Source organism: Acanthopagrus latus, chromosome 3 (genome assembly GCF_904848185.1).
Source record: "Acanthopagrus latus isolate v.2019 chromosome 3, fAcaLat1.1, whole genome shotgun sequence".
NCBI classification, from domain to species: Eukaryota; Metazoa; Chordata; class Actinopteri; order Spariformes; family Sparidae; genus Acanthopagrus; species Acanthopagrus latus.
In genome coordinates, this window is record NC_051041.1 from 21,064,561 (window position 1) to 21,092,227 (window position 27,667).

The 27,667-nt window shown below is 41.3% G+C and overlaps 2 protein-coding genes across 2 annotated transcripts in view; one reads left to right on the forward strand and one right to left on the reverse strand.

Moving 5' to 3' along the window:
- Positions 1–7,875, reverse strand: part of srd5a1 (steroid-5-alpha-reductase, alpha polypeptide 1 (3-oxo-5 alpha-steroid delta 4-dehydrogenase alpha 1)) — an 11,145-nt gene extending 3,270 nt beyond the window's left edge. The window contains exons 1-4 of the mRNA XM_037092337.1: positions 7,109–7,875; positions 6,810–6,976; positions 3,337–3,438; positions 119–269 (exon numbers count right to left, since the gene is read on the reverse strand). Coding sequence (XP_036948232.1) covers positions 119–269; positions 3,337–3,438; positions 6,810–6,976; positions 7,109–7,419 — 731 coding nt within the window. The 5' untranslated portion in view covers positions 7,420–7,875. The remainder of the gene's footprint in view (positions 1–118; positions 270–3,336; positions 3,439–6,809; positions 6,977–7,108) is intronic.
- A 96-nt stretch (positions 7,876–7,971) lies between these two features.
- Positions 7,972–19,538, forward strand: nsun2 (NOP2/Sun RNA methyltransferase 2). The gene is made up of 19 exons (XM_037092336.1): positions 7,972–8,230; positions 8,898–9,055; positions 9,241–9,345; positions 9,431–9,536; positions 9,750–9,821; positions 10,002–10,086; positions 10,856–11,048; positions 11,703–11,777; positions 11,953–12,083; positions 13,734–13,807; positions 13,992–14,122; positions 14,973–15,069; positions 15,290–15,492; positions 15,950–16,042; positions 16,132–16,267; positions 17,316–17,396; positions 17,960–18,098; positions 18,565–18,604; positions 18,692–19,538. Exons 1-19 carry the CDS (start codon positions 8,168–8,170, stop codon positions 18,972–18,974), a joined length of 2,265 nt encoding a protein of 754 aa, XP_036948231.1. The 5' UTR covers positions 7,972–8,167; the 3' UTR covers positions 18,975–19,538.
- The last annotated feature ends 8,129 nt before the right edge of the window (positions 19,539–27,667 follow it).

Here is a 27,667-nt window from a genome sequence, read left to right on the forward strand (position 1 = left end):
CTGTAGGAAGAGAAAAAGGGAATTTTGTTCTATTAACACAAGAATTTGCTCCCAAGTGTGGAACACACTCTGTGAAAACCGTCTTACTCCGTGTGTGTGAGTGTGTTATTATTCTTACTTGTGGTGGGCCACAGCTCTGCTGGCGAGGACCACTGCGGTAAAGATGGCAAAAGCTGAACTGTGAACAGAGTGGCCGGCCAGAGCGAAGCCCGCCCACTCTGTTATCTCTCCTAGGAAGTTGGCTCCAGACACATATTCAAACATGCCACCTGTGGGTGGAAGACAGGAAACAGGACAGGTGTGATCATCCTTTCTTTTTTCCCAAGAAGTAAAATCGACCCAAATGTTTTACCCTGGGAAAAACAATAGATTTTCACTTACGACCATTCAATTTCCTCTCTCAATGAAATTCTGAGGAGGCATGTTGTTAAAAACTCGAAGTGCATCCACACAACTAGCTCCACACTCACTATAGATGGCTGAGCGCACACTATTTGACTGCAGGTCATGTGTCGCGTTGCTCCACTCTATGTGAAAGATTCTTGGCTGAGGAGATTCCAGACGTGCCTGGAGGTTCATTTGGAGCAGTGCGGCTCACAGCTTCCTTCTCCACTTTATTTTCCTTCAGGGCCCGGGATGGATTGTTTCAACAGGTTCACCACGAGTTCAGGCTCAAGGTGCTATTGTTGTGACTATGTTCTCAGTCAGGGGAGCCACTCGCTCTGTGTGAACGTGTTATGATTACTGATTCATTTAGCAAAGGAAAAAAGAAATCCAGCGTATGGTTTGAATTTGCCAATTATGTGACCCAAGAAAAGCAGCAGTATAGATTTTTATCTTGCTTTTCCAATACATCCCATCCTCAAGGCTGTTTGTCAAACGGAGACATTTGGAGAAGGGCCAACATCTTGTTTACCCAACCCCACCCCTGTGCTTGTCACATCTTGTAGAATGTGCATCCATTTTCCCATGGTAAAGGTAACACACTGCAAAAATGTACCATCAAAACAGTCTTTCATCTGTTTTCCATAATTGACTTGATATTGAATGTTTTTAATAATTAATTTTCTTAAATACAAGTAGAGTAATATGTCCTATTGATCCTTGTTTTAAAGAAACAGTTCAATAGATAAACTCGTTTTCTTTCTGAGAGCTCGGTGAGATGATCTATGCCACTCTCACAACTGTCCATTCAGCATGATGCTGAAGCAAGTAGTTAGCTTAGCTTTGACTGGAAATATCCTGGGATTGTAAAACCTCAGTCGTTGTTTTTTTTTTTTAAGACTGATTGATTGGTGAGCTTTAGCAGTCCTGGGAGGCAGATTTTATTACCTCTGCCAAGTTTGGTTAATTTGTTGGTTTGTCAGCAGGATTACACAAAATCTACTCAACAGATTTCCAGACATTTGGATGAAAGATGGGTCTCGACCCAGAATAAACCCCAGTAACTTTTGGAGCTGAGCCCGAAATGGGTGAATCGAGGAATTTTTTCTCACTTTCTTTAAGAGGGCAGTATGTAGTTTTGGAGAATAAATTCAAACACAGAATTTTAGTATTTACAATATTAATGAGGTAATATTACTCTTCCTTCTTGCTGTATTAAAATAAGGTCCCCAGAACACTGCTTGAAGCTAGAAAGGTGGCAGGGTCCGCCACATATAAACAAAGTAAACAGTATGAAACTGTGTTGTCCTTTAATATCAACTTGTTTATTAAGTTTGCTCAGACATGAAATCAAACAGAGTGTGTTTGTTTAGTTTGTTTATGCCTAAATGAAAAAAGTCAATGAAGATTGTTCTCTTCTGATTAACATGTCTTATCCATAACTACAGCGCACCTTGAACGTGGCGAGGTAGGTCTTTCTTCTGCCCTTAATTTTTGTCACTTATGAGATAATAACGCCTGGATTTTGATGAAAAAAAAAATGGTGGCTGGTGTCTATGAGTGAGAACATTCTGATGCAGATCCAAATAAAAAACCTGGATCTAGTGGATTAAAAGATATTGATAGTGGATTTAGGCTTGATTGAATTAAAGGGGACTGCTGCACCGTGGGGAAAAGTATATGTTTACTAAGTGCCATTCTAACTTTGTTGGCGGACAGAACCAGGCTAGCTGTTTCCAGTGTTAACTGCTAAGTTAACATAACTGTTTGCTAGCTGTAGCTTCATATGTACTGTGCAAATATGAGTGCTGGAATCAAATAGTGCTGCAATAATTAGTAAACCAAAATAATATTAATTGCCAGGCATTTAGATAATCAAATGTTTTAGTCATTTTTTTTATAGAATTATTGCATCTCAACTATCAGAATTATTTATCCATCTCATGAAAAAGAAGCATTTATTACTTAACATGAAAGTACTTTTTAGTATTTTTTACAGTTTTTAACAGTTCTCATCATCTTGTGGCCACAACCGAGACAAGGTTAGGTCCTCAATTTCATGTTGCATGTGTCTGCCAACAACATCAATGTAGTTGAGTGGTCCTCATCCTCTACTAGGTCACAGAAGTCTATATAACATCTGATATGAACTGGTTCAGTACGATAACAGCTGCCCTTAAAGCTCACTGGCAACACAGACTGAAGGCTTTGTACCATAAATCCAGATTCAGTTTAGTCAGTACATGTACAGACATATAATGTGCATGTTCCAGTATAGGGCTGGCTTACTGTCCCACACGATTACAATCAACGCTGTGCGGTTTTCGAAAATGTGTCACGTAAAGCAAAACTACACACTACAAGTATTGTGAGTCACTGACACAGACACTGAGTTGGACCATATTAGAGAGAGAACAGGGAGAACCTTTTTAGAACACTAATGTAGGGGCTCACAGAGAGTAAGGCACAGAGGAGAAGATAACTACTGACAACCTGTGATTCTGCTCACAGTGTGATCCTGTATAATCATGCGACCACACTGGAAAATTAGCATGTAGCGCTGCGCACAAAGACCACAGAGCTCGGTGCCATGATGTGATTACTGCTTTCTTGACTTTCTTGTCACCCCACAGCAGTGGTGGAAAAAAGACTCAAACTCTAAATGGAAGTAGAGGTAATATCACAATGTGAAATGTCATCAACAGTATATGTCCTGGGCTCAAAATGAAAAATACTATGAAGAATGGTCCCTTTTCAGTTTGCTAAATAGAAGTATTTTAGCATTTCTGTACAATATACAATTATATGCTATATATATATATATATATATATTGTTATATGACATAAAGATTTCCTCTTAAAGATTTCAATGTACTGTAATAGGAGTATAAGACTTGTTGGCTGTGGTGAGAGAAATAGTTCCGCCCAGCACTTCGTGATAAAAGCCCTTACCTGTGGGAATCTTGTAACCAGTCTCTCCAGGCTTTCTCAGGTTCCTCAGGATGTGGTCAGAGTGCACATTCACCAGCCAGCCGACCAACCACAGGACAGACCCTGGAGACCAACCAAGCAAAAGCTGCTTCAGCATGACATTTTACTGACCATGAGCCAGTCAGGCAACTTGTGTTTTTGATGAACAACTCTTATTTTCTTCTTTTCCTGGAGTGGGATGAGCAGATCAATACCACTCTCATATCTGTGTGATGGTAAGCGGTTTCCTCCCGATTCCAATCTTTATGCTAATCTCAGCTAATCGCCTCAGGGCTCCAGCTCCATGCTTCATGCACAGACACGAGCTTGGTCTGAGCCACGTTTTCCTTTGAATGCTCAGAAAGAGAGGAAATGAGAATATTTGCTGAATGTGAAACATTTATTTAAAAGTTACAACACTTATTCACAGTAATAATTGGCCTGAGGGTAAAACAGATTCAGATGCATCGTGATTCTTTCTTCAGAGATTATGCCTCAATGCAGAAAAGTCACTAATCAACATTTTACAATCCAGCTGTTGTTACGATCACCTGTAAAAATTAATGTAACAAAGGTTGGCTGAGTGTAAGTAAAGACAATGGAAGTAAATTCATCTGTTTAGACAAGAAGTCACACAGCGAGAAAAGATAATCATGTATGGAATTTAAATTTTTTTGATGTCCTCTGAATCGGAGAGTTTCCTAGAGTAGACCTTGGACTGTTTGGATAACTTTGGGTTCAGGGAAATTGAGATGAGCATTTTTCAAAAGAATCTGACAATTAACAATAAACGAATAATGACTCAATCATAGAAATAACTGACATAATAATCAATGAGTACAATAATCATTGGTTGCATCTGTATTGGTGCTGCTGTGACCCACAATGCTTTTTTTTTTTTAAATTAAAATCATGTTGATGGTACAGTGTATTGTAATGGGGTGAATTGCATCTGTCACACTCTGTCCCCCTGTCACTTGTATCTGCACTGTCAAACTGTCAAATTGCACAGTATCCCAAATTCTACATAATACTGATTTAAAATAAACTTCAAATGTCACACTACATGAAGACTGCGATAAAATCTTTCTGTAAACACCTATCATGTTCAGTAGGTTATATTAGGGCTATCTATGACCTAAATCTATATCTTCGATTTCACCTTTATACTGAAACATAAATCATAGTTATTTAAAAAATAAAACACACATTATGTGATATTTCAGTCCTTGTTACTGTCACTTCTGACCTTCTTTGTCCTCATTAATTACAGTATAACAGTATGGACTGTGGGCAAACTGGGCTAATCACCTAATTAGTGTAATTACTGGTTATCAGCCTGGTTCCAACCTGGAAATGGCCTTGCACATCAGAGATTTTCTTATTTTAAATAAAATGGCAGTTAAATCAGATTACCAGGCTTTGATTTACATATTGACTGAAAATTGGAATATAAATTTGGGTAGATAAGAAAGTCATAATATTGCTAATTCAATGTAACTGTCTTGCTCCATTTACGCAAACTGCTCATTACTATAGAAAATCAACAATATATTTACTGTGTATACATGCATATAATATCTATTGTGAATCTCCTTGTCCTGTGCAGGATGGCGAGTAAATGTTGAGGTAAAAAACTGAACTTAAAAACTGTAAGTTGAAGCTGATTGAAGGTCTGAGAGAGACTGTAAGGGCAGTGAAGGGACAGTAACAGTGAGAAAACATACAGTATACCCTAAATTGACAGTTTCCTGCATTAGCCAACTGGAGCCAAGAAAAACTGCTGAGCACTTTGAGGTTTGGAGAGTGTGAGGAGCACCTGCAGTGGAACGACAGCCAGGAGACGACAAAACAGTTTGAATGACAGGTGTGTTTTCAAGCAAAGCCCTGCCATTTCATTTCATTTAAAATGAGAAGGGATGAAATGTTGTTTATACGCAGATAACAGACTGATCCGGATAAAAATCTTGACCATTTGGCATCAGTCTGAAATTTTTTTTTCCTTTTCTTTCAAAGCTGGTTTAAAAACAAATCCTGAATAGTTATCAAACCAATGTGACCTTAAATCCAAATCTTCAAAAGTTTCCTTCAAAATGTAGGAATTACATGAGATCATAGAGGTTATTATGAAATCACAATGAGCTGTGGGTGTAATAATCACAACTGGATTCATAATGAGTTCAAAGAGTTGACTGTACTTTTACATGTTAAAACTTAATAAAAAATGAATTAAATACAAAGAAATGAAAGTTTACTAATAAAGACGACCAAAACCAAATGTAGTTTCACAAACTGCAAAGATGAACAAACTCAGCTAAAAGATTGACTGTAAGAAGACCAAGTAAGTAATTTAACTTGAAATTAAAATAGAATTAACACTAACACTTGCCAACTGTTTTAACTGTAGAAATCACTTTACATAAATAATTTGGTTTTGCTCATGCATTTACATCAGCTATTTATAAGATTTTAGGAAGGTTTACTTTTTAGTGGGCTTATGATTGCCACTGAAAAGCATTTTTTTTCCACATGCACTGAGAACCAGCACCCGTTATGAACTAATATCACTGGTGTTTATCAAATTCACTGGTAATATCTGATCTTGTGGGGCACAATATAGGACAAAACCACAGCACTAATAACGCAGGACCTTAGACATTTACTGCCTCTCACTAGTAGCTCCACTCCCCCTCAGTCCTTGGTATTATATAACAGAATACGTCACACAGAGGCCACTTGTAGAGCAGAGGGAAAGTGGGCGGGGGATTTAAATGGAATCCCAACTAGATAGCAAACTATTGCTACAGCTTGATCTTCCAAAACAGCAGCTTCTTCGTTTGAAGACAGTTTTAGGAGTAAGCTACAGAAATAACACAAGTGGAATAGTGCGATAATCTAACTATTCAACTGCAATTAGTTTTATGACGTTAGTAAAATATGCTATCAACTGAGATGTTCTTGCAGGAAAAGTTCATCCAAAAATTGGAATTCTGGAGGCTTGGATTATGCAGGACAAGATGATGGACAACTTTTCTTTTTTTTTTTTTTTCAGAACAAGTTCTTATCTACTTCTGTTGTTCAGGTGAACATTGCTACTTTTTGATGTGAAGTTACAGAAATATCTTGTCTTGATTGCAAAATAAGAATGCACTGTTATTGAAGATAAATTAGTTCAGGCTTAACAAATCAATCCTCAATCCCCTTTACTTTCTTACACTCTTGTCATGAGATGTAACAATGAAAGAATCCTGAGCTCTGCCAATTTGCAATACAACCAATCCTCTTGTAATCCTATGCCCCTGTAACATACATCAGTTACTGCTAACAGCGAGGGATGTGAATGGCAAGGCAAAACTATCTTCCACAGAAAAAGGTGTCAAGCTCTCGTGCAAAATCAATGCATCATATTTCCTTAGAAGAAAGTTGGATTCCTGACACACACAGAGAACACCTACCTGCAATGAAGCAAGGATGTGTAACCCAGTCTGCAGGGTACTCAGCATAATGGCTCAGGTATCTGATCTGCATGTAGCCATTATAGATGCAGAAGACAAAGGCCAGGGCAAACGAGACGACTGGTGTTGGTTTACCTCCGCGGATTAAAAATGGATAAATGAGGGATCTGCAACAGAACAAAGATGTCAAAGATGATTTCAAGTATTTATTTTGACATACTGATGGAGATCAGCTAGCCATTACTGATGTCATATTAAATACAGTGCAGCTTGATTGATAATTGACTGTAATTACCTACCTCTGAACATAGTGGCAGAAATACATAGCAACGAGCAGCTGGTTGGGCAGCAGTGATGTTTTCGCACAAGACGTCCAGACTACCAGACACAAAGGCACCAGGAAGGCAGGCAGCTCCTGAACGAACCAAGCAAACTTTACATTGACTGGAAAGCCATATCTGCTGCTAGCATATCGGCCGTATGGGACGTTTTCGAAGAGCAAAGTCACGAAAGTGCAGGCTGCCATGAAAACCATGAAGTAAGCGAGACAGTCCAACACGTACAGCTCCTCGTTCTCCGAGGAGAAGAGCCTGGAGAGCAGCCAGTCCATGACGACTACTGCACAACTAAAAATATCAATATTTTAAACGTAACGAATACTTAAAACAATTTAAAGATATGCTGTATCATAAGCTAGTACCCATTCATGCTACGTATGGCATGCAATATTATATGCACGCAACTGACGCATTGGCGTCCCGCCCCGGACCAATCACAGGTCCCTGAGCATACAAAGTTGGATCCTATCAGCCAATCATATGCTCGATTGGGCATGGGCTGTCTGATGTCATCACTACATATTCATATACAGTTTGCATACATTATTTGTTGTAAACAATAACCTGGTCACTTTGTATGTTGCTCTATCGTTTGTATGTTAGTCAAGATTGAGTGAACGCAATGAAAATACATATAAAATAAATAAATACAATACAATGAATACATTAAATACGTAAAAATGTATAGATGAATTCGGTCACTGTGTAATACTTTTATACAACACTAAAGCCGGTTAATTCAATTGTTGTTGCTGCTGCTGCTGTTGTTTTCAAAAAATCTCACAAACTGCCACGAAGGTGTTTTACTTTTTTCTCAGGCATATTCCGTGGCCACCCCGACTGGGTCCTGATTCACGTGCGTCAGAGGCAACACGTTTCGAGGATACAACACAACGCAGCGGTCCTTCCTCAAGCGTTCAGCAGGCTGAATTTATTTTATCCGAGTCGTAGGTTACTTCTCCGCTTTCACCCTCCACGCTGTTCTGCAGACTTTTCTCCAGAGTTGTCTGCAGCTCCAACATGGGGAAAAGAAGCAGGCAACGGCAGAAGAACCAGTCTGGTGGCAGAGACGACAGGGACAGCGTAAGATTCACACTTCTGCTGCAGCAACTCTTGCTAATGTTGGGTGGAAAGTGCTCATTCAGGCCACGTTTAATTAACTTCATTTACTAGATGCGATGTGAGCTGTGAAGATCGCGGCTCTGTGTCCAAGGTGTCTTTACTAAACGTGGCCATTCATGCTGCTGTGGTGCTGCTAAACAGCTGCAGAGTGTTAGCCACCGTCAACTCTGCTAGTTTTTAAAAGCCAGGTGTGACTGCCTTTTTTCACATTAAACATTAGTCTAGATACGTGCCTGATTGTTTTTGTCAGGAGAGATTGTGGGCCTTCACCAGACATTGCTCAGAAACGTGGTAATTTTAAGTGGCCGTGCTTTCCAAGTCTGATAGCCCTTTTCGAAATCCTGTCGAGGGTTGAGAAAACCTCAAAAATGTTATTGAAAAAGTAATAATTATGGATTACAACATGCCGAATTGACCATTAGGCTGTACCAAGTTGTAATAGGTCATATGACATGTTCTGCAAGTTATTTACACGGCACCATAAGCATGTAAACATGAAATTGTTAGAATCTTCAATGATATTCCGTTTATTTTTTAAATTGGTGCTTGTCCAGGTTGTTTGCTAAAAGGCAGTTCAAATATTCAGTTTATATGACCCCTAATGATGATCATACATCCATGTGTTCAGGGTTGGGGAGCTGGCTATGCTGACATTGTCAAGGAGAATAAGCTGTTTGAGCACTACTACAAGGAGCTAGGCCTGGTGCCTGAAGGAGAGTTTGAACAGTTTATGGAGGCGATGAGGGAACCGCTGCCAGCAACCATCCGCATCACTGGATACAAGAGGTGAGCTGTGCAGATTTATAACCTGGATTCAGAAGCTTTGCTTTGCTCGTAAAAATTGTCCCCATACATGATGTGTGAAATGAATGTGTCTCTTCTTTCTCTGGTATTGATCTAAGCTCCAGTATCTGGGCTTGTAAAGGGGACAGTGGTTTGATAATTGGATTTCTGCTGCTTTCTGTCTTCAGCCATGCCAAAGAAATCCTCCACTGTCTGAAGGAAAAATACTTTAAGGATATTCAGGAGGTGGAGATCGAAGGCCAGAAGATTGAGGCTCCACAGCCTCTGAGCTGGTAAGGTCTCGTGATTTACCCTAGTTTAAAAGGGCACTGTGTTCAGTCTATAAAGTCAGCACACACTGTATCCTGTCCACTGCAGGTATCCAGATGAGCAGGCCTGGCACACCAACATGAGCAGGAAGATTATTAGGAAGTCTCCTCTGTTGGAGAAGTTCCACCAGTTTCTGGTCAGCGAGACTGAGTCTGTGAGTCAAACACAAACCACACAGGAAATTAACCATAAACACCTGCAGCCTGTTGAAAACCTAATTTAAAACAGCAGTAAGGCAGGCTTGAACATCCGCCTTGATCACAAAATGTGGTCTTGATCGGTTGTTGAAACAAATAAAGAGGACACAATGTCAGTAGTCTTTACAGAAATGAAGAGAAGAGCATCATGTTTGTGTTTGTCATGGCAGGGCAACATCAGCCGACAGGAGGCTGTCAGTATGATCCCTCCTCTCCTCATGAAGATTGAGTCCCACCATAAGGTAAAAGCCCTCTTTGGAGGTTAAGAATAAATGTCTGTCAATGCTTTATCCATTTTGTATTCATTATTTTTTCTCCCATGTTCTTCCTTGTAAAACCTTTTTCCTGTGGCTTGGAAAAATATCGGTTTTCCAAAGAAAGAAACTGTTCTGAAGTGTTCATTTGCATGTGATTCTGTGCAGATCCTGGACATGTGTGCAGCTCCAGGGTCAAAGACAGCCCAGCTGATTGAGATGCTCCATGCTGACATGGATGTGCCATTCCCAGGTAAGACACACAGATTTAATACCAGGAACCAAAGTGAAAATCAGCTACATTACCATCTTCATTGTGTCCCAGCTGCTTGGCACTCCCAAGCTTGACAAAGCCTTTGTACAAAGTCGTGAATGTTTTTGTAATTCTTGATATTGACCACTATGTTAGTCACATACTTGAATTCACTCATGTACTGTAACCAAAAATCCTTCATATTTAAAATGAACCAATCTTGTTGTATTGGACTGGATTGGATTTGTTGCACACCTCTTACAAAGTGTATTTGCCTAATTTAATTCCTGTGAAAAATACAAATATCACTTACAAAGTATCATTTCAGTGAGATAAACGAGGCTTGTGTTTTAGAGATCAATTGTTTTACTTGTTAGAAGCTAGAAACACCTTCTTTTCTGCCGTGAAAATTAAATCATTAAGGAAGTTCACATTTAAAATGTAGAATTAAAATTCATGTGAACAGGTGAATTAATCTTTTGACAATATTTGCTGATTGCTGTGGGTATGAAGGAATTCTGTAATCTACATTTTAGCAATTTCATCTATTGAAACTATTTAGATGTAATTGTAAAAGCTTCAAGAATCTGCAACAGTTTTGTTTAGGCTCATTGAAAGTGTTTAAAAGGGCTTGAATTTGATCATTAAAACTCTGTATGAATCCTCTATATTACTTAGTATGAATTAACCTAGCGGTAAACCAGCAACTCTTGCCACTGTGCCCCCACTTTAACAGTAGTTAACCTCAAACCACTCTTCTTCCCTTCAGAGGGCTTTGTCATTGCTAACGACGTGGACAACAAGCGCTGCTACCTGCTTGTTCACCAAGCCAAGCGTCTCAACAGCCCCTGCATCATGGTGATCAACCACGACGCCTCCTGCATCCCCACACTCAAGACCGACGCAGATGGCCAGAAGGACATCCTCTTCTACGACCGCATACTGTGTGACGTGCCCTGCAGGTCAGCAAAAGGCTACAGGACAGGGTGTCACTGACACATTCAGCACTGTGGGAGAAGAGGGAGAGAGAGAGAGAGAGAGAGAGTTTGGAAGTCGGGGTGGAACTGGATAAAGAACAGAAATATAGTTGATAAACTGTGCTGTATGTGTGGGCTGGTGAGGACATTATTATGTGACAGATGGTGATGATACTTCACTCAGTCTGTTAAATGCAGGATTAACATGTCCTTTAAAACTGACTGACTGTAGTGTTTTGTTCTTATTGTTTCAGTACAGGCTTAGTGGTTGAACGTCCTTCTCCTCTTGAAATCTAGTGTGATTTTATGGCCAAAACAGAACTGCATTTGTTTGCAAATGCTGCCTGAGTTTGGCCAGCTGTAGTGCTGAAGCCAGGTGGCCCTGCCAAGCACAACATAGGGAGAGGGAGGGGAGGAAAAGCCGTAATGAAGACCGAGAGAGGCGGGCGGGCAGGCAGGCAGCAAGGCAGCAGTGATGTGAGCAGTCAGCTAAAGCCCAGCGTTTAGACAGTTTGTGCTTGGCAGACAGTTTTTGCCCTGTGAGAAGTGGATGAGAGGGGGATCTCTGGTGGATGCAGCGCCTCGGGCCAAACTGGGGATGTGTCTGACTGGTGCTGCTGTCTGCTCTGTGTTGTGTAGCGGTGACGGCACCATGAGGAAGAACATAGACGTGTGGAAGAAGTGGACGACCAGCAACAGCCTGCACCTCCACGGGTGAGTGGGGGGGGTGGGGGAGTGTGCGTTTGTGCTTTTGTGACAACAGAGGAATCCACGCGCTTTTGTGGTAGACCAAATTGACAACACGACAAGGGAATGGAGCGTGTTCATTTGGTGCTAATTAAAAAAAGTTGGGAATATTACAGCGCGCGCGTGTGTGTGTGTTCACCAGGCTCCAGCTGCGTATTGCAGTGCGTGGCGTCGAACAGCTGGCTGTAGGAGGGCGGATGGTCTACTCCACCTGTTCACTCAACCCTATAGAGGACGAAGCTGTCATCGCAGCACTGCTGGAGAAGAGCGAAGGTAACAAACACTCACAGGGCTATACAATTAAAGCAATATGTGGCAGAGTTTTTATTTAAATGAGCTCACTTTTCATTTAATTTATCTTCAGTTTCAACTGTTATTTCCTTTTTATTTGATGTTATTTCAGTTTTTGTTTGTTCCATTTCCTGCTTGTCTGTTACATTCTCTCTTGCTACTGCTGGCTGTGAAACACATGACAAATGTCTCGGCCTTGATTGTTTCACATGGCCTGCTATACATTTCTCGGAAGTGGGATCGCGCCGCCACATTTACGAGGATTTCATGTGGCCTGACTCACCAACATCCATCACAGATGTCTGATTTAGAAGGCTGAGAAGGGCTGCACAAGTTGATTTTTTTTTTTTCCCCAAATGATCGACATTTTCAGTAATATTGTAATCAAGTCGATATGAATTCAGTTACACTGTGAACAGGAGTCTTTCCTGCACAAAGTGGAGGAACAAACAATGTGGTGATTTATTTGAAAAAAAAAAAAAAAAAGATCTGTGATCAACCTTCACTCTGAAGTGCGTTTCATTATCTGAAGACATTTCTTCATCAGAAGTCAAACGACGTAGTTTTGTTTGGTTTTAGTGTTTGACTTTGACTTCAGTACAGCTGTCACCACAGTCTGGCACCAAAGCGAGAATCTGTGACGTTCTGACACATTCAGACACATTACTATGGAGTGCAACAATGCATGAAATTGACGCTGCATAGCTTGAGGCATCTGCAGCACATCTGTGTTCGTATGTTTGCGTGGACAATTTTTTTCTGCCCTCACAGCCAGTATAAATCATGTTTACAGCTAGCTTACCTTGTGTTGCAGAGGTAACTTGATGTTTGGATGCTGAACAGTTTTAGGAGCACTGTAGTTTAACCTATCACTATGATCGGCAAACAATTATTTTTTTCTATTTTCGATTTTCTCAATAAATCTTTGTTTATCTATGAAATGGCAGAAAACACTGACAAATTCTGAGGTAACATCTTGATATGGCTTATTTTGTCCAACCAACAAAGTAAATCTAAACAATATTCATCTTAATGTCATATAAGACAAAAACAGTATGTTATCACCGTAGAGATCTTGAAACCATACAACTTATGATATTTTGTTTTGAAAAATGACTGAAATAACTCATCTCATATCTAAATAGTTGCTGATAAAAGTCTGATTTGTTGGTTTTGGAAGCCAGCTATCACAAACATTACAATAACTGTGGCCAGGATAGTTGATGACATCAGATTCTCATGTCACCCCACGCCCAATCCAGATGTAGTCGGGCACTCTGGACGAAGAAATATGGTATTGGCACACATTTGAGTGCTCAGTAAGAACATTTCTGTTATGATATAATACTTTTAAAGACAACCAAGGACGTCTCTTTTACCTTTCTGCCATGGCACTCTTAAACACTGTAAAGGTTGTGTGTGTGTGTGTGTGTGTGTGTGTGTGTATCGTGTCATAAAACTGGGCAGATGAGACACAAAACACAAGGCCTATAACTGTAGACCTACAATAAAACTTCCTTCACCTTTGAGCTGCTAAATGTATCTGAATAAAGTATATGAAAATCACATCTAAATATAACAACTCTGTCTTTTTCTGCCAAGTTGTAATGTCTTTCCCATCCCTGTTGCCAGGAGCGCTGGAGCTGGCCGACAGCTCAGCCGATCTGCCAGGGCTGAAGTGGATGCCTGGGGTCACTTCCTGGAAGGTACTGGAACGTTTAGTCTTTGGCGGTCATTACGACAAACCAACCGCTGCAAAAACAACCCAGACAGGAAAACAGTGTTTAAGTCATGGAAGCGCTTCAGCTGTAAAGTCTGACAGCACTTGGCAGGACAGCGTCCTGTCTAATTCAGTTGGATCACACACTTAAACGGCTGTTGTCTCCATAGCTGATGACCAAGGATGGCCAGTGGTACTCGGACTGGTCCCATGTTCCGAGCAGTCGTCACACACAGATCCGCCCCACCATGTTCCCGCCAACAGACCCCGAGAAGCTTGCTAGCATGCATCTGGAGAGATGGTACACACACACTCACACACTAAAAATATGTACTCTTATAAACTGTGGAGTACTTCAAGACTTTTCAGTTCTTTTCTCATAACTATAACTTCCCCAAACCTTCATCTGTAAATCCACACATGGTGGGCTCTGCTCTCACGACTTTGCTCAAGGCAGAATCCTTGTTTGACGCAACTTTGATTTGAATGAAAACAGTCAGTGTAGTCTATTGGTGAGTGTGATAATAAGGAGCTGATTATGAAAAACTGAATCATCTTTCTCATCAAGTTCTGCCCCTGCTGGAATTTCTTCATTGTATAGAAAAGGAAGGGCCAATTTGACGTGCTCCAACCCTCCCCCCACCAGACCTCTGTCTTAATTTAGCTCATTTTGTCTCGGCTTTTTAGCCTCCTCAGAGTAATTTGTTCTGAAATCAGAAAACAAACACACACACACACACTTGTAGTCTTTTCTTTTTCCATTGATGCCAAATTCATTAGCCGAGTAATGTGTCTGATTTATTTTCTTGGCACAGCTTTGCACACACACACACACACACACACACACACACACACACACACACACACACACACACACACACACACACACACACACAGTCTTCATGGATGCACATACATGTACACACCTGTACTCTCACTTAAAGGGGGATGATGTCATTTCTGCTCTGCAGCTTTTACTTTAATGCACATGCTACACGATGCCGGCCAGCAGATGGAGCTATTGTCACACACTGTTTCAGCACCTTTTTATTTAATGCTGAAAGAAATCCTTGTTTATTTACACAGTAGGTGGCACCATAAAACTCACTGGCATGATTTGTGATGTTTGTGTGTGTGTGTTTTAATGTCAGTATGAGGATTCTGCCACATCACCAGAACACTGGCGGCTTCTTTGTGGCAGTGCTGGTGAAGAAAGCCCCGATGCCTTGGAACAAAAGATATCCCAAGGTACGTCCTCACAAGCACTCACAGTTAATGGATGATTAGATTGTCAGTCTTACTTGAAGAGGGAAATGGAGCAGAACTCCCCCCATGTGGGTATGTTTGTTGAACCAGCAGCAGTCCCTTTCCCCCCCGCTGCATCTCTCACCTGTTCAGCGTTACTAACCACAGCTGGGACTTCGTTCTTTCTTCTTTGTCTGCTCATCTCCCTCCCCGTCGTCTCCAGCTGAGGAAGGATGTCTCGTCCCTCTCCGCAGCCCAGACTGGAGACTCTCCAGCGGCCTCGACCCCTGTAGACACTCCTTGTCTGCCTGAGAGTGCTATGGAGGAGGGGCAGGGGGGATGCCCGGAGGGAAAAGTAGACGAGGAGGCACCCAAAGGAGCATCCCTAGCCCAGGAGAGTGCTGTGAAACAAGATGGAGTGTGTGGGTGAGTCATGTTGGTCTGGTGAGCTAATGAACAAAGGAATACTGCAGTCTTGATTCATTACATAAAGAAGAATTGCATTAGTGTTTAACAAGTGCAATATCCAAATCAGAGTTAAGGGAACATGCTTGGTGCATCAGTACAGACCCCAGAGAAAAAGCTTATCATCGTTTTACAGTGAAAATTAAATGCATAGATTAGCATATCCACTTATATCATCTTTGGATTTCATATGTAATTATTGAAATATCTGTAAAATCATTTGAAATACGTTTTGTTTTGTATGAGGCTTGGGCTTTGTATCACGATATTGTCCCGCCCAAATATCACAATAGACAATATTATCATCTTAAAGGGGAAATGTGTTTGTGATTTTACGCTACATAATAAAATGTGTTTGATTTGTAAACCTTAATAATTAATTTGGGCCATACATTAATTTGCGTCTCTCCTTCCTCAGGCCTCCAGCCTCTAAGAAGATGAAGCTGTTCGGTTATAAAGAAGATCCCTTTGTGTTCCTGACTGAAGTTGACCCCGTCTTCACCACCATACAGTGAGCGTCTCTGTGTGTATTCGGCTTGCATGCGGTTGTGTGTTAAGCACTTATGTGTAGCTAAACTACGGTTCTGTTTTTTTTTCTAGATCTTTCTATGATCTGTCGCCAGACTTCCCCAAACTGAATGTTCTGACCAGAACCCACGAGGGCAAGAAGAGACACTTGTACATGGTGTCCAAGGAGCTGCGCAACGTGCTGCTCAATAACAGCGAGTGCATGAAGGTGCGTTTGCATTCAGATACTCACACACATTCAAACCTGGGTTTGATGGTGGTGATGATGATGATAAAGTGTTTCCTAGCTTGTTAATCTGATTTAAAAATAGCAGCAACAAATCGGGTCAATTCTGTTCCAGGGACAATGAATCAAGTATTGATCTGACAGTGTAGTCAAACTCCGTTATGTTTATTTTAGCAGTGCACAGACCAGGCACAGACATATTGGCTTTACATTGTTACATCAGTTTATTTTTGTAGTGTGTGTGTGCGCGCGCTAGCGTGTGTGTACATGTACTAGCCCACCAGAGGGAACGAGCAGAACAGATGGGACACTCTCCTATCCCAAATCCCTCTGGTCCTCCACCCTGTAGCACCTGCACAGGTGGCTGTGTGCGTCTGTGTTTGTGTGCCTCAGTCTCTTTGTTGTCCTCCTCGTGTTTAATGTTCCTCACTTTTAGCCACTTTCTGTCGGGCTAAACCACCGTGAGTTGCATCCCTCCACATGATTCCATGTTTTAGACGTGATGATTAATAACCCAGGCCCTGTGTTCTCTTCCTCTCTTCTTCTAATATAGAATTTTGTAGAAAATCGACATAACTGGGATTTTTTTCCCCAGTATCTTAGTAGTTTGATTAAAGTATCTGTTCCTCCCGCCTTACTATTCTGATATTAGATCATGCAAATCTTATTTTACGAGCTTCACGTCCCTTAGGTTTGTGAAGGATTCAACTTGCATATTTATTTCAGAAATTTTTCCTGTGCAAATCACTGACACTTGCCTCCCACTCCTGCTGGGACACCAGAGACCAGCTGCACTGTGTTTACACACCGTTTTGTAATGGTGTACATTAGATTCCTTGAGCAAAGCATTTTTTTTTTTACGTTAGTAATACACCACAAGTAGCTTAATTAGTCTTGTATTTTTTTATTTTATACAGCCTTTTTTTTCCAGAGAGATGTTAATTAGTGGTGTTGGCCAGAAGAAGTTGTCATCCTGTGTTGTTTTTGTGTGGAGCCATATGTCAGCATGCTTGTTTTACTTGTTTCTCAGGTCATTAACACAGGGGTGAAGGTGTGGTCTCGCAACAGTGATGGAGAGGAGTTTGGCTGTGCCTTCAGACTGGCTCAGGAGGTAACACACACACACACACACACACACACACACACACACACACACACACACAGCATTTTTCACCACAGTAGTGTATATATGATTTTCTGTAAATCCGGCTGCTCTTTGTCGCGCAGCGTCTTTTTTATTAATAGAAAGCTGTGTCATTTTTGAAAACATAACATTCTCTGTTCACACCGTAGCTGCACATTTTCACACTACTCCCATAATCTCCTTTTTGTATGCAAATCAACTTCGCCATTTGAAGCGATTCACGGGTAGATGCATAGTGATGATAGCTTATATTTATAGGACCTCAACACCTCAGAAATTATTTGATTGTCTAATACATTTCAACGTAAAAGCAGCTCCTCAAACATGCAGTTATTCTTGCCATCATCGCTGTATTCCCTGCAGATGTGATGAACACAGATGAAAAGTAACAAGAGAGGCAGACAGCAGAGTTCGCACTCAGATATGCTTATAATGACTTCATCTTTTATCCTCTGTGTAACTGTAAGGAATCTGGATTTATTTTGTTGCTCTTGAGATTGTGAACAACTTTCTCTCCTCTGTCCTTGAAGGGTATCTACACTCTTCAGCCTTACATTCGCTCCAGGATAATCAGAGTGAGTGTGGAGGACATCAAAGTGCTGCTGACCCAGGAGAACCCCTTCCTCAGCAAACTGGAGGACGACGCTCACGCTCAGGCCAAGAAAATAAGTACGCGTGCCAAAAGATTTTCATCCCAAAATATAAGTCATGTATTCCAACTAGATAAAGAATTTAAAGTGTAATTAATAGGATTGTGCTACAGCAGGTTTCCTTTTCATAATGCCAACAAAAGGGTCTGAGAAGCAGCCCAGAGGTGAGAGTAGCGCATCAGTGACTGGGAGGGTTCTGGCTTGGCTGGCATTAAATGAAAGAAGGAAATGAATGAGTAATGCTCGATCTTCCTCAACAACTGGTGTTCAGCTGCCCTTGAGCAAGGCACTGACCCAAAAACCTCAAAATAGTAGCTGAGCAGTCCCAACAAAAGAAAACTGTACTTACACTGAGCACTTGTCAGATATGAATGTAAGTAACTGTGCTTGGCGAGCGTGGCAGAGTATCTTCAGTTGAAATGAGTTTTTTTGGAATAACGCGTTATTGATTTCTAGTTATTATTAATCTGTTATTTTCTCCACAGATATGGGTAGCATTGTGTTGAAGTACATCCCCAAACCAGAGTAAGTTGTGTGTTTTTTGTAAAAAATATATTTTAAAGTAGTGTCCTTGGTCATTTCTGAAACTCACCTTAACCCTCCGTTTGTCAGTTCCCCAGCGGACCCTCAGTGTTCCATCCAGCTGTGTGGCTGGAGGGGAAAGACGTCCATCCGTGCTTTCGTCCCCCGTAACGAGAGGTTTCATTACCTCCGAATGTTAGGCGTGGAGGTCTTCAGAGACAAACAGGGCCTCGGGCAGAAACAGAGGGATGAGGGTAAGGGAGAGGAGGAAGGAGCGGCTGAGAATGAGGCGGAGCTGGACTTGGAGAACAGTGATGAAAATGGATCATCACAAGCGAAGGCCAACAGCGGCAACCAGGGGACTAGCAGCTGAGGATGTAGTGACAGAGAGGAAGAGGAGGAAGGATTGGCTGAAGACGTGTTGGAGCTCTAAGAGCCGTTAACCAGGTCCAAGACCACATTAAGTGGTAGAGGAGGGTTTCTCTGTCCACCACACTGCCACTGCAGAAGAATTCCCTCCCAAAGATGGACTTCCTTGGGAGTTTTAATTTTTGGAGCTCCTCCAGCAGACGGCTTTTAGTTTAATGCCTTGTCTTATTTTATATAGCTGTTTTTTATGCTTTAACAAATTATTCTACTGACCGAGTGGCGTCAATTTTCTTTCAGTTGCTAATATTTTGAGAGGTTTGTATTAACTGCCATCTCATTTTCTACATCTGTAATTAAGCAGAAATATGGAGTTGATTAAAAGCGTTGAGGGTTAACTGTGTCAACGGTCAAATTATTGACTTGGAGCTTATTCTTGGCTCTTGAAGTGTGAAAGGCATGTTTGAGATGGTGTTGATTAGGTTCTGAAAATAAATGACAGAATGAAACAGCTATGAGGTAAAAAAAAGATTGTAAAAACATAAATAAAAATACGTTGGCGTTTAGTAAAGGTGTTGCAAGTTCAATTTTTCATATTATGTTTTCAAATGTAGAATAATGGAAGAAACAAGCAAAAACCATCAAACTCACATGAAATATCATGGGTATGACTGATGACAACAGCTCAGTATTGCTGGTTGCCATAGTAACACAGCAAGGTCTCCAGCATGCAAGTTTTCCAAGTTCAGAGTTTTCATAAACAGAAAAGTCGGATCCAGCAGAAAAGACAAAACATGTCTCTTTAACCAGGTAAGATCTCTCTGTCTTTTTATAGTTCTTGTCTTCAACTAACTAATATATATAAAAAAAACACAATCTGTGTCTTTGTAAACATAAAACTGAACAATAAGTTGTTTCAACCAACTGGCAGATTCCTGGAAGGTGCCGTAAAAATAAATCTGTATTGAAGGGGCAGTGATGGCCTCCACTGGAGGGGTTCACTGTTGGTGATTAGTATGTTTGTTAGCAGTTACGTTAGCAACAAGTAAAGCTAACGGCCCGGAGCTGCTCGAGGCAGAGCAGCCTGGGGGCAGCAGAAGGAAACCCAGCAAATATTCTCCATAAAACATGACCCAGTTTCACCCAAAACATTAAATAAAGATATAAAGTTGTCTTTTTTGTACACTTACCCATGGCGTCAGTATTAAACTGAGAATCTCTCTTAACCTGTTAAAAGTTCCTTGTAACTCTTTATGGTGATGATAAAAAATAAGAAAAACACAAGATGAACTTACCATGATGACAGCATACTAGCTGTGTCTTAACTGTGCTGGATGGACGGATGGACGGATGGACGGACATCTCTCCTCCTGTTTATTATCCAGTCCAGCTACCATGACAACAGCCGTCATGACAACCAGCCCCCTCACCTCTCTCTGGTGTCGGGAGGGAACAGAGGACAGAGGGACCACAGAGAGCATCCTGTACTCGTCTGCTCGCCTCTCTTTTTTTCTTCTCCCAACTCCCTCCTCGCTTCTCTTCTCCATCCTCTGTTGGCCCTTGTTCCCATCCTTTTTTTATTTGATCTGTGACCTCTAAAGTGCACGGCAGCGGGTATTACTGCTGTCATGTCAATTCTCTCAGCTGTGGATATGCCTGCGACAGCGCTGTTTGCAGAGGCGGACAAGTCTGGGACAAGAAGAGAAGACCTAGTGAGACAGTAAACCCAGTTGTGCAATATTTTTTACCTGCTTTTTATGGTTTTGTTTGCCAAATTAGGCTGATTTCCACCATCCCTCACTCACAGCTTATATAAAATAGAAGGATGGAAATGCCAACATTGCCGAGAGAAGCGGGGGAAGGTTTAAACAAGATCAAGGAGGGATGAAAAAAGGGAGGTGGAGATCTTTTAAAATGTGTAGAAAGGTATTTCAGAGTGAAGGTGAAGCCCTAACAGAGGAAAGGGAGCTGCTGCTGGAGTCAGTCAAGGATGAACAAGGAGAGAAAAACGCTCAATTTTTTCGAGCTGAGTAGAGGAAAGCGCATGAAAATGGAAGGAGTTGAAAATGATAAAAGCCTTGGGAGGATGAAGAGAGATGAGTGGATGGAGGGTTAGGGAGAGGGTGGGGATGAATAAATTGAATTGGACAGATAGAGAAAGGTTTGGAGATAAGGCAAAAGTTGTTACTGAGTCACAGGCCTGTCTGTGTGTGTGGGTGTGTGTATGTGTGTGTGTGTGTGTGTGTGTGTGTGTGTGTATTTGAGTTAAGCGTGCGTGCGAATGTGTGTATGCTTCAACTAAGCTCGTCTTTGTGTGTTAGAAGTGTGTGCGCTGGCGTGTCAGTGTGAGTGATGCCTTCCGCCTTTTAGCGTCAGCGTTTACTGCCAACCTACTAATACTAGTAATGACATCAGCTCGGCACAGGGACACATACATTAACTTTATGTCCTCTTTCTCCTTCATCCTCTCCTCTCCTCTTCCTGTCCTCTGCTTTCTTTCTAAATTTTCCAACCGGTCCTTGTCTCTAACTTTATTCATAACGAAGCTCGGGTTCTAAAATGTTCTTAAACTGTCGTCTCGATTTAAGTCTCTGCTTTTAGCCGCCCCTCAATACACCAGCGCTGTTCTTCCATCTTCCGTTGTAAAGCACATCCAGATATGTTTCAAGGCTTCAAAAGCCATCGTGCCATATATGCAAAAAAAAATTTTTGTAGTTTAAAAGAAAAGTCCATTTGTCCTAAATAGATTAAAATATCCGCTGAACTCCATCGTCCCACTCAAAACACGTCAACCACCAACAACAACATGGCCGCCAACTCAGCAAAGGAAAAGTAACTAAAAAAGGTGAAAATCACAGTAAATCTGCCCACATTGACCACTGCACTTATGTGAGAGTTGGTACTGTGCAGGTAATACACAGGAGCGGCTCTGCAAGGTTTTAGTTACAGGTCACTAATCTGACTGTTGGCTGTGCCGTCTTTATAATGACATATTTTCACAGTCTTATATTTCATTAGTTTTCTGACAAACTACGACTTTATTGAATTGGAAAGTTGTGTTTTCAGTTGATAAACATCATGTGTGAACTTCATGGCAGGATCAAATGATCAATGATTTGTCTCTCTCTGTTCGCTACCATACAAAGTTTTTCTGAAATAAGTTCCCATGAGGGGAAACTGGAAGTGGAGTGACTTCAGCCATATTCACATGGGAAGCTCAAATGTCACACAGCTGTGTTCCAGGTTGCAAGACCAGAAACTACAGGGAATCTGACAAACTGTCATCATTTCACCTCTTTCTTATCGATCAGCAACTTAAAAGACAGTGGAGGGTGAAAATCCAGGGTGACATCGGGCCATATTTCAAGGTCAAAGAACATATTTGATAATTCCTCAGTCCTTTATCCAGCAGTTAAAGTTAGTAGTCATTATTTTACGGACCCGGGGGGGGAGCTGGATTACATGGAAGTAAAATACAATTATACAACAGATAACTGCCACCCTTCCTTATGTCCAGTCCACTCTGTAATATACTAAGGTAACATACGTTAAAGCCACCGTAATTTGCAGTCTCCAGCAGTTGTCCACTCGCCGTCCCCACAGCTGCAGTTCAGCCAATTTATCATCCGACTTGAAGACAGTTGTCCATCTCGGTACATGTAGCTAAGACATTTGTTTTCCACTAATTTTAGCTAGCTTGAGGGCTTATTTTTTGGGTATAACGTGACTGAAACAGGTACGTGTCAAGCGTGTCAAGAGGAACAGACAGAGGTTATTGACCTTTGAACTTAGAGAGTGTGAGCGTCAATATAATGGAAATAAAATAACGTATTTATACTTTCCAATCGACAGACGGACCGGTACCGGTCCATGGCCCGGTGGTTGGGGACCACTGGTTTAGGGCGTCGCTGGTAATTGACCAATTCGGTTGTTTTGGTGTGAGGACGTGTTGCATGGTGACATCTGCACTTCCTATGTCACGATCATACCTGGTCAGTGGCCACAAGATATGCCTCAGAAGGACCTGCCGCTACCCTGTGCTGATGCCAGCAGCTACCGACAGCAGCTGTGAGACACAACAAGCGAGCACTACTGAAGGGGACAGTCGCAACACAGCAGAGGACTCTTCAGCCAGTCATTTCACAGGTCACACCTACAGCCATCAAAATCAGGTCTGACGTTTTATCTTATTGCATCTATCGACATCATCTTGACTCGCCACCTTACACAATTTAATAATATAAATCAGTTTAAATCATCATTAATGAATTGACAGGGATAAATGTGTGATGTCATTAGAGCTCTGATCCAGACAAGAAATGTCCTCAGCAACCACTGCAGCGTGGATGTTGTCCCCCGATCACCCCTCTCCTTTTTCTTTTCCCTCCTCCTCCTCCTCCTCCTCCACATCACCCCCCTCTTCAGTTCGATGCTCTTGCATGCTTCATGCACTCTAGCCCTCAGCCTCGTGGACATGCATATATGTTTGGGATTATATAATCAAGCTGTTACGCAACGCTAAAAGAGACTGAGGGAGGCAAATTTGCACACACACTAAGAGGGAGAGAGAGAGTGACAGATAGGAGGGGTGGTGTGGTGGGGGGGGGGGATCTTGTGTTTCATGTTTGGATTAAGCCAAATCCCACACACACACACACACACACACACACACACACACGTGCGCGAACACACAACCGCTCGCCCTTTTAAAATCCGCTGGTAAATCTCTGGTTATGGATGTTGGCTCTGTCTGATAGTGTTATTGTGCAATGCCTGTGTGTGTTTGTGTCCATGTGTGCACGTGCACCCTCACAATATAACAATTTTAAAGCAGCACTCTTCCCACTCCACACATGAACAGAGACCTGTGCGGTTTTATTTCTATCTCTGAAACACACTCCTTTCTCTAATGCATGATGCTGCAGCTTTTACAGGCTAAAATCCTTTTTTTCCTGTCGTCCTCCTTCCGGGACTCATGATAAATGTGTGTGTGTTTGTGTGTTTGTGTGTGAATGTGCTGTCTCTCAGGAATGCATCCACAGTTTAAACCTGAATTTACCTCTAATGTGTAATAAAATCATCTCTCGTCGGGGTGAACAAACACCCACTCCCGCATTAGGCCAAATGAATGCCTCAAGAGGTATACTTGAGTACCTTTGCCATTATTATAATCAACAGCTGAGCAGCACCCACATTACAATGACTCTCTCTGCTTCACATATCTGCTTCAGATGTCAGACTATTATCAAGCCAGAAGCCATGTTTTATTGATCTAGTTTGGTCATATCAGTGTATAAATGTGACAGTCTTTTAAAATAATTAGGTAATACATAAAAGTAGGGCCAAAAAGTCTGAAACAGGAATCAGAAGATATTGATTGAAATACTATTTTCTTTTGTTTTCATTACAAATGATAATATTTGAGGTTGAATCTTTGAAAAATATACATGAATTTCAATATCTGGTATGTCCCCCTTTAGGTTCAGCATGCGCTTACTCTGGCATGGACTCCACAAGTTTTTGTAAAACCTGCTGACTCCTGTTGTTGTGATGTCACCGGATGATTGGCTTTCTCAGTCTTCAGGTGGCCCCATAAATGTTCAATGGGGTTGAGATCGGGTGACTGTGGAGAAAAGAAGCTTGTTGGTACAGATCATGACGGGATATCATGATATCAAAACGGGGAAATAATAAATGCAAACATTCAAAAATTCATGCACATTTCTCAGACTTATATTTATTATATATACTTATATATTTGTCATTAAAAAAAAATATTGCCTGCTATTGTTTAATGAAAGAAGGGTTTTGGAGGTTTACAAGCAAAGAATCCCTTCTTATCGGTCACGGCCCGGTCCAGGGTCATTGCTTACATACTGTACTTACTTGCCGCCTGTCAGGTTGACTGATCTCATATATGGTCCGAAGATGTATCCTCCTGAGCAGCGCAGAGAGGAAGATGGGGTAGTATGTCAGAATGACAGTTTGAGGTTAGTTTTAGCTGCCTGTGCCCACAAGTGCGCCTTCTTGAACTACTGCCTCTCTCTTTCCATCCATCTCTGTCTCGGTGTAACCTCAGCCCTCATCCTCTCTCAGCTGACAAATCACCCAAAGAGAAATAATAATATTCTCACTGTAAATTAATGGAGGGTTCGGGGTGGAATCCAGGTGAGGGCCGGGTCACCTGTTCGCCTCCAGCATCAATATGGGATTTCCCCAGCGCTAAATTGGCAGCAATGTCTTCGCTCATAGCCGTCTTTCATAACAGATATAGCTCACCGGACCGCTCAACCTCTCTGCACTTGATACTGCACTTCATAAAGTGGCTAAAACAATCTTCGACAAGTACAGTACCAGAAAATAGTTCTGGAGGCTTTTACCATCACAGAACCCTTAAAGAATGCATGAACTGCTTCAGATAGGAGCTGTGTTAAAAGAACAGTGGAGAGAAAGATGGAGAGTGTTTCTGCGGAGGCGGTTTGTCCATGCTGGTTTATTGGTGCTCTGAAGGAGTTCAGAGGCACTCTGCATGCAAAATGATAGAAAAACATGGCAAAAATATGATTAAGGACATTTTGAAAATAAAATAAAAAGCCTCCATTACCTGTACTAAAGAACTACTTGTGAACGTAGAAATCAACCCACCTCCACGCAAGTTATTTGCTAAGGTTCTCCTTGAAGAAGTAGAATTTCACTTTCCTTTTGTAATAGACATTCGATAAAGAATTTTATTCTTTGAAAGTGCCTTGAAGCACTTACTGCAGCTTTACAGAGGCAATCAAAATGTGCATATATGAGTCAGAGACTGCAGGGTTTTCTTTTAATCCGCGTGGAAGTGCCAAGTCTGAAATGCTGATAATAACATCTATTGACAAGGAGCCGGTCACACAAGGTCTTTAGTTTTATTCCTGACTGTAACATGTGTTGTGGAAATTTATATAATATGCTAATATATATAATGTTTACCACCTTCAACCTTACCACCTTTAAGTTGAAGTTATGCTATTCAGATTTCCGATAACAGGAGAGTTACATAAAACTCTGCTCCCTAGAGAGATACATGAGCCCTCCTGAGAGCTCTGAAATGTTCATTTTTGGTTTATTAGCAAATGTATATATTCCTATATATCAGGGTCCTGAAATAAATAGCAGGATAATAGTAAAGCAGCTGCTGACAGGTATATATGCATGTTACAGTTTCCTGATTTGTGTTCAATAAACACAATGCTGTCGATTCCTGCCGCTGACGTCCGTGTGCAGGGGTGTACAGAACACACTATCCACTGGCTTTTCTCCCTTTTCTCTGTGGAAAATGAATGTAAAAAAAACATTGTGATGGTGAATACCACAATAGCACGCATGGGTCTTGCAGATGTGGGTGTGAGTTGCGTCGAGAAGTCACTACGTCTAACTTGTACCCGTCCCGCTATCTGCAGGACGTATGTGTGCTATCTGGGTTTAGTTCCTCTGTCTTGTTTCAGGCTGGCAATTCTCTGGATGAGCTGCAATGTAGCTGTGTTTACTCTGCTATAATGCATCTGTTAAAGCTGGCTTAATTTGATAGAGTTGTGCAAGAGGTGTGCAATTTATCAAGCAGTGGTTTTCAAACTCGGGGTTGTGACACACTAGTGGCGCGCAGCATCGGGACAGGTGTGTCGTGGGAAAGCTGTAATGGCTGTAATGCAGGGTAAGTAAGAAGAGAAGATGGAATCACACAAAAAAGTGGACCTAATTATTTATTCCAAGGATATATCTTGTTAATCTTATTTAACAGTGATAATTCTGTCATGTGAGTGCAAGCAAAACCATCTAAATAGGGGAATTAAATTACACATCCAAATCTTAATAACCTTGTAAATTAATAAGTACATAAATAAATGAATAAATAATAAATGAATTTTAATTCATTAAACAGGAGTACTTGTGTGAATGAATCATACATCAGCAGGCTATTAATTAGAGGGTACATGCATCCCAATTAAATAACAATACACACAACACTAGACTGAGTTAATAGTCAGCTGAACCTTCCAGCAATTCATCACTCATTCATCACTTCGTCACATTAATGAAAAATCCTATAGTGAGTGACTGCTGCCGCAGACGTTAACACCACACAATACAATGAGGGAACTTAAACACTGAAAAAAAAGGGTAGGAAACACTCCCAAGATTGTCAGTACACAAAAAGTGTAAAATGAGATTCCCCCCTTTTATTCATTAGAGGCATGAATTTCCATGGCGCAGCAGTGGATACATAAAAAACAAAACACGATATGGGAGGAAAATTTATGGGGTAACAAAATGAATCTTGATCAGTTTATTCATCCAGATGTAACAGTGTGTAACAGTTTGGATCCGTGTTTCTTGTTGAGGTAGTTCGTACCGCCACACTCGTACTGGGGTTTCCACAGTGCTGGATGTTTATTATTAACATAAACGTTAACTAACTATGCCCAGTTGTACGGCTACTATTTTATCATACATTAACAAAAATATAAAAATTGGCATCCGTCCATGACATGTGCTCTGCGTTGCTCTCTAGTATCTAGGCAACACAGCACACAGTCTTAAAGGTTCAATATCAACTTGCGCATGTGTACATCTAAAACAGTGGCTCTCGCACATGCGGGGCTCTCCGGCGCTGCAGTTCGATGACACTGGTTTTTACAGTGGGATGCCAGATCTCTGCCTCTGCAA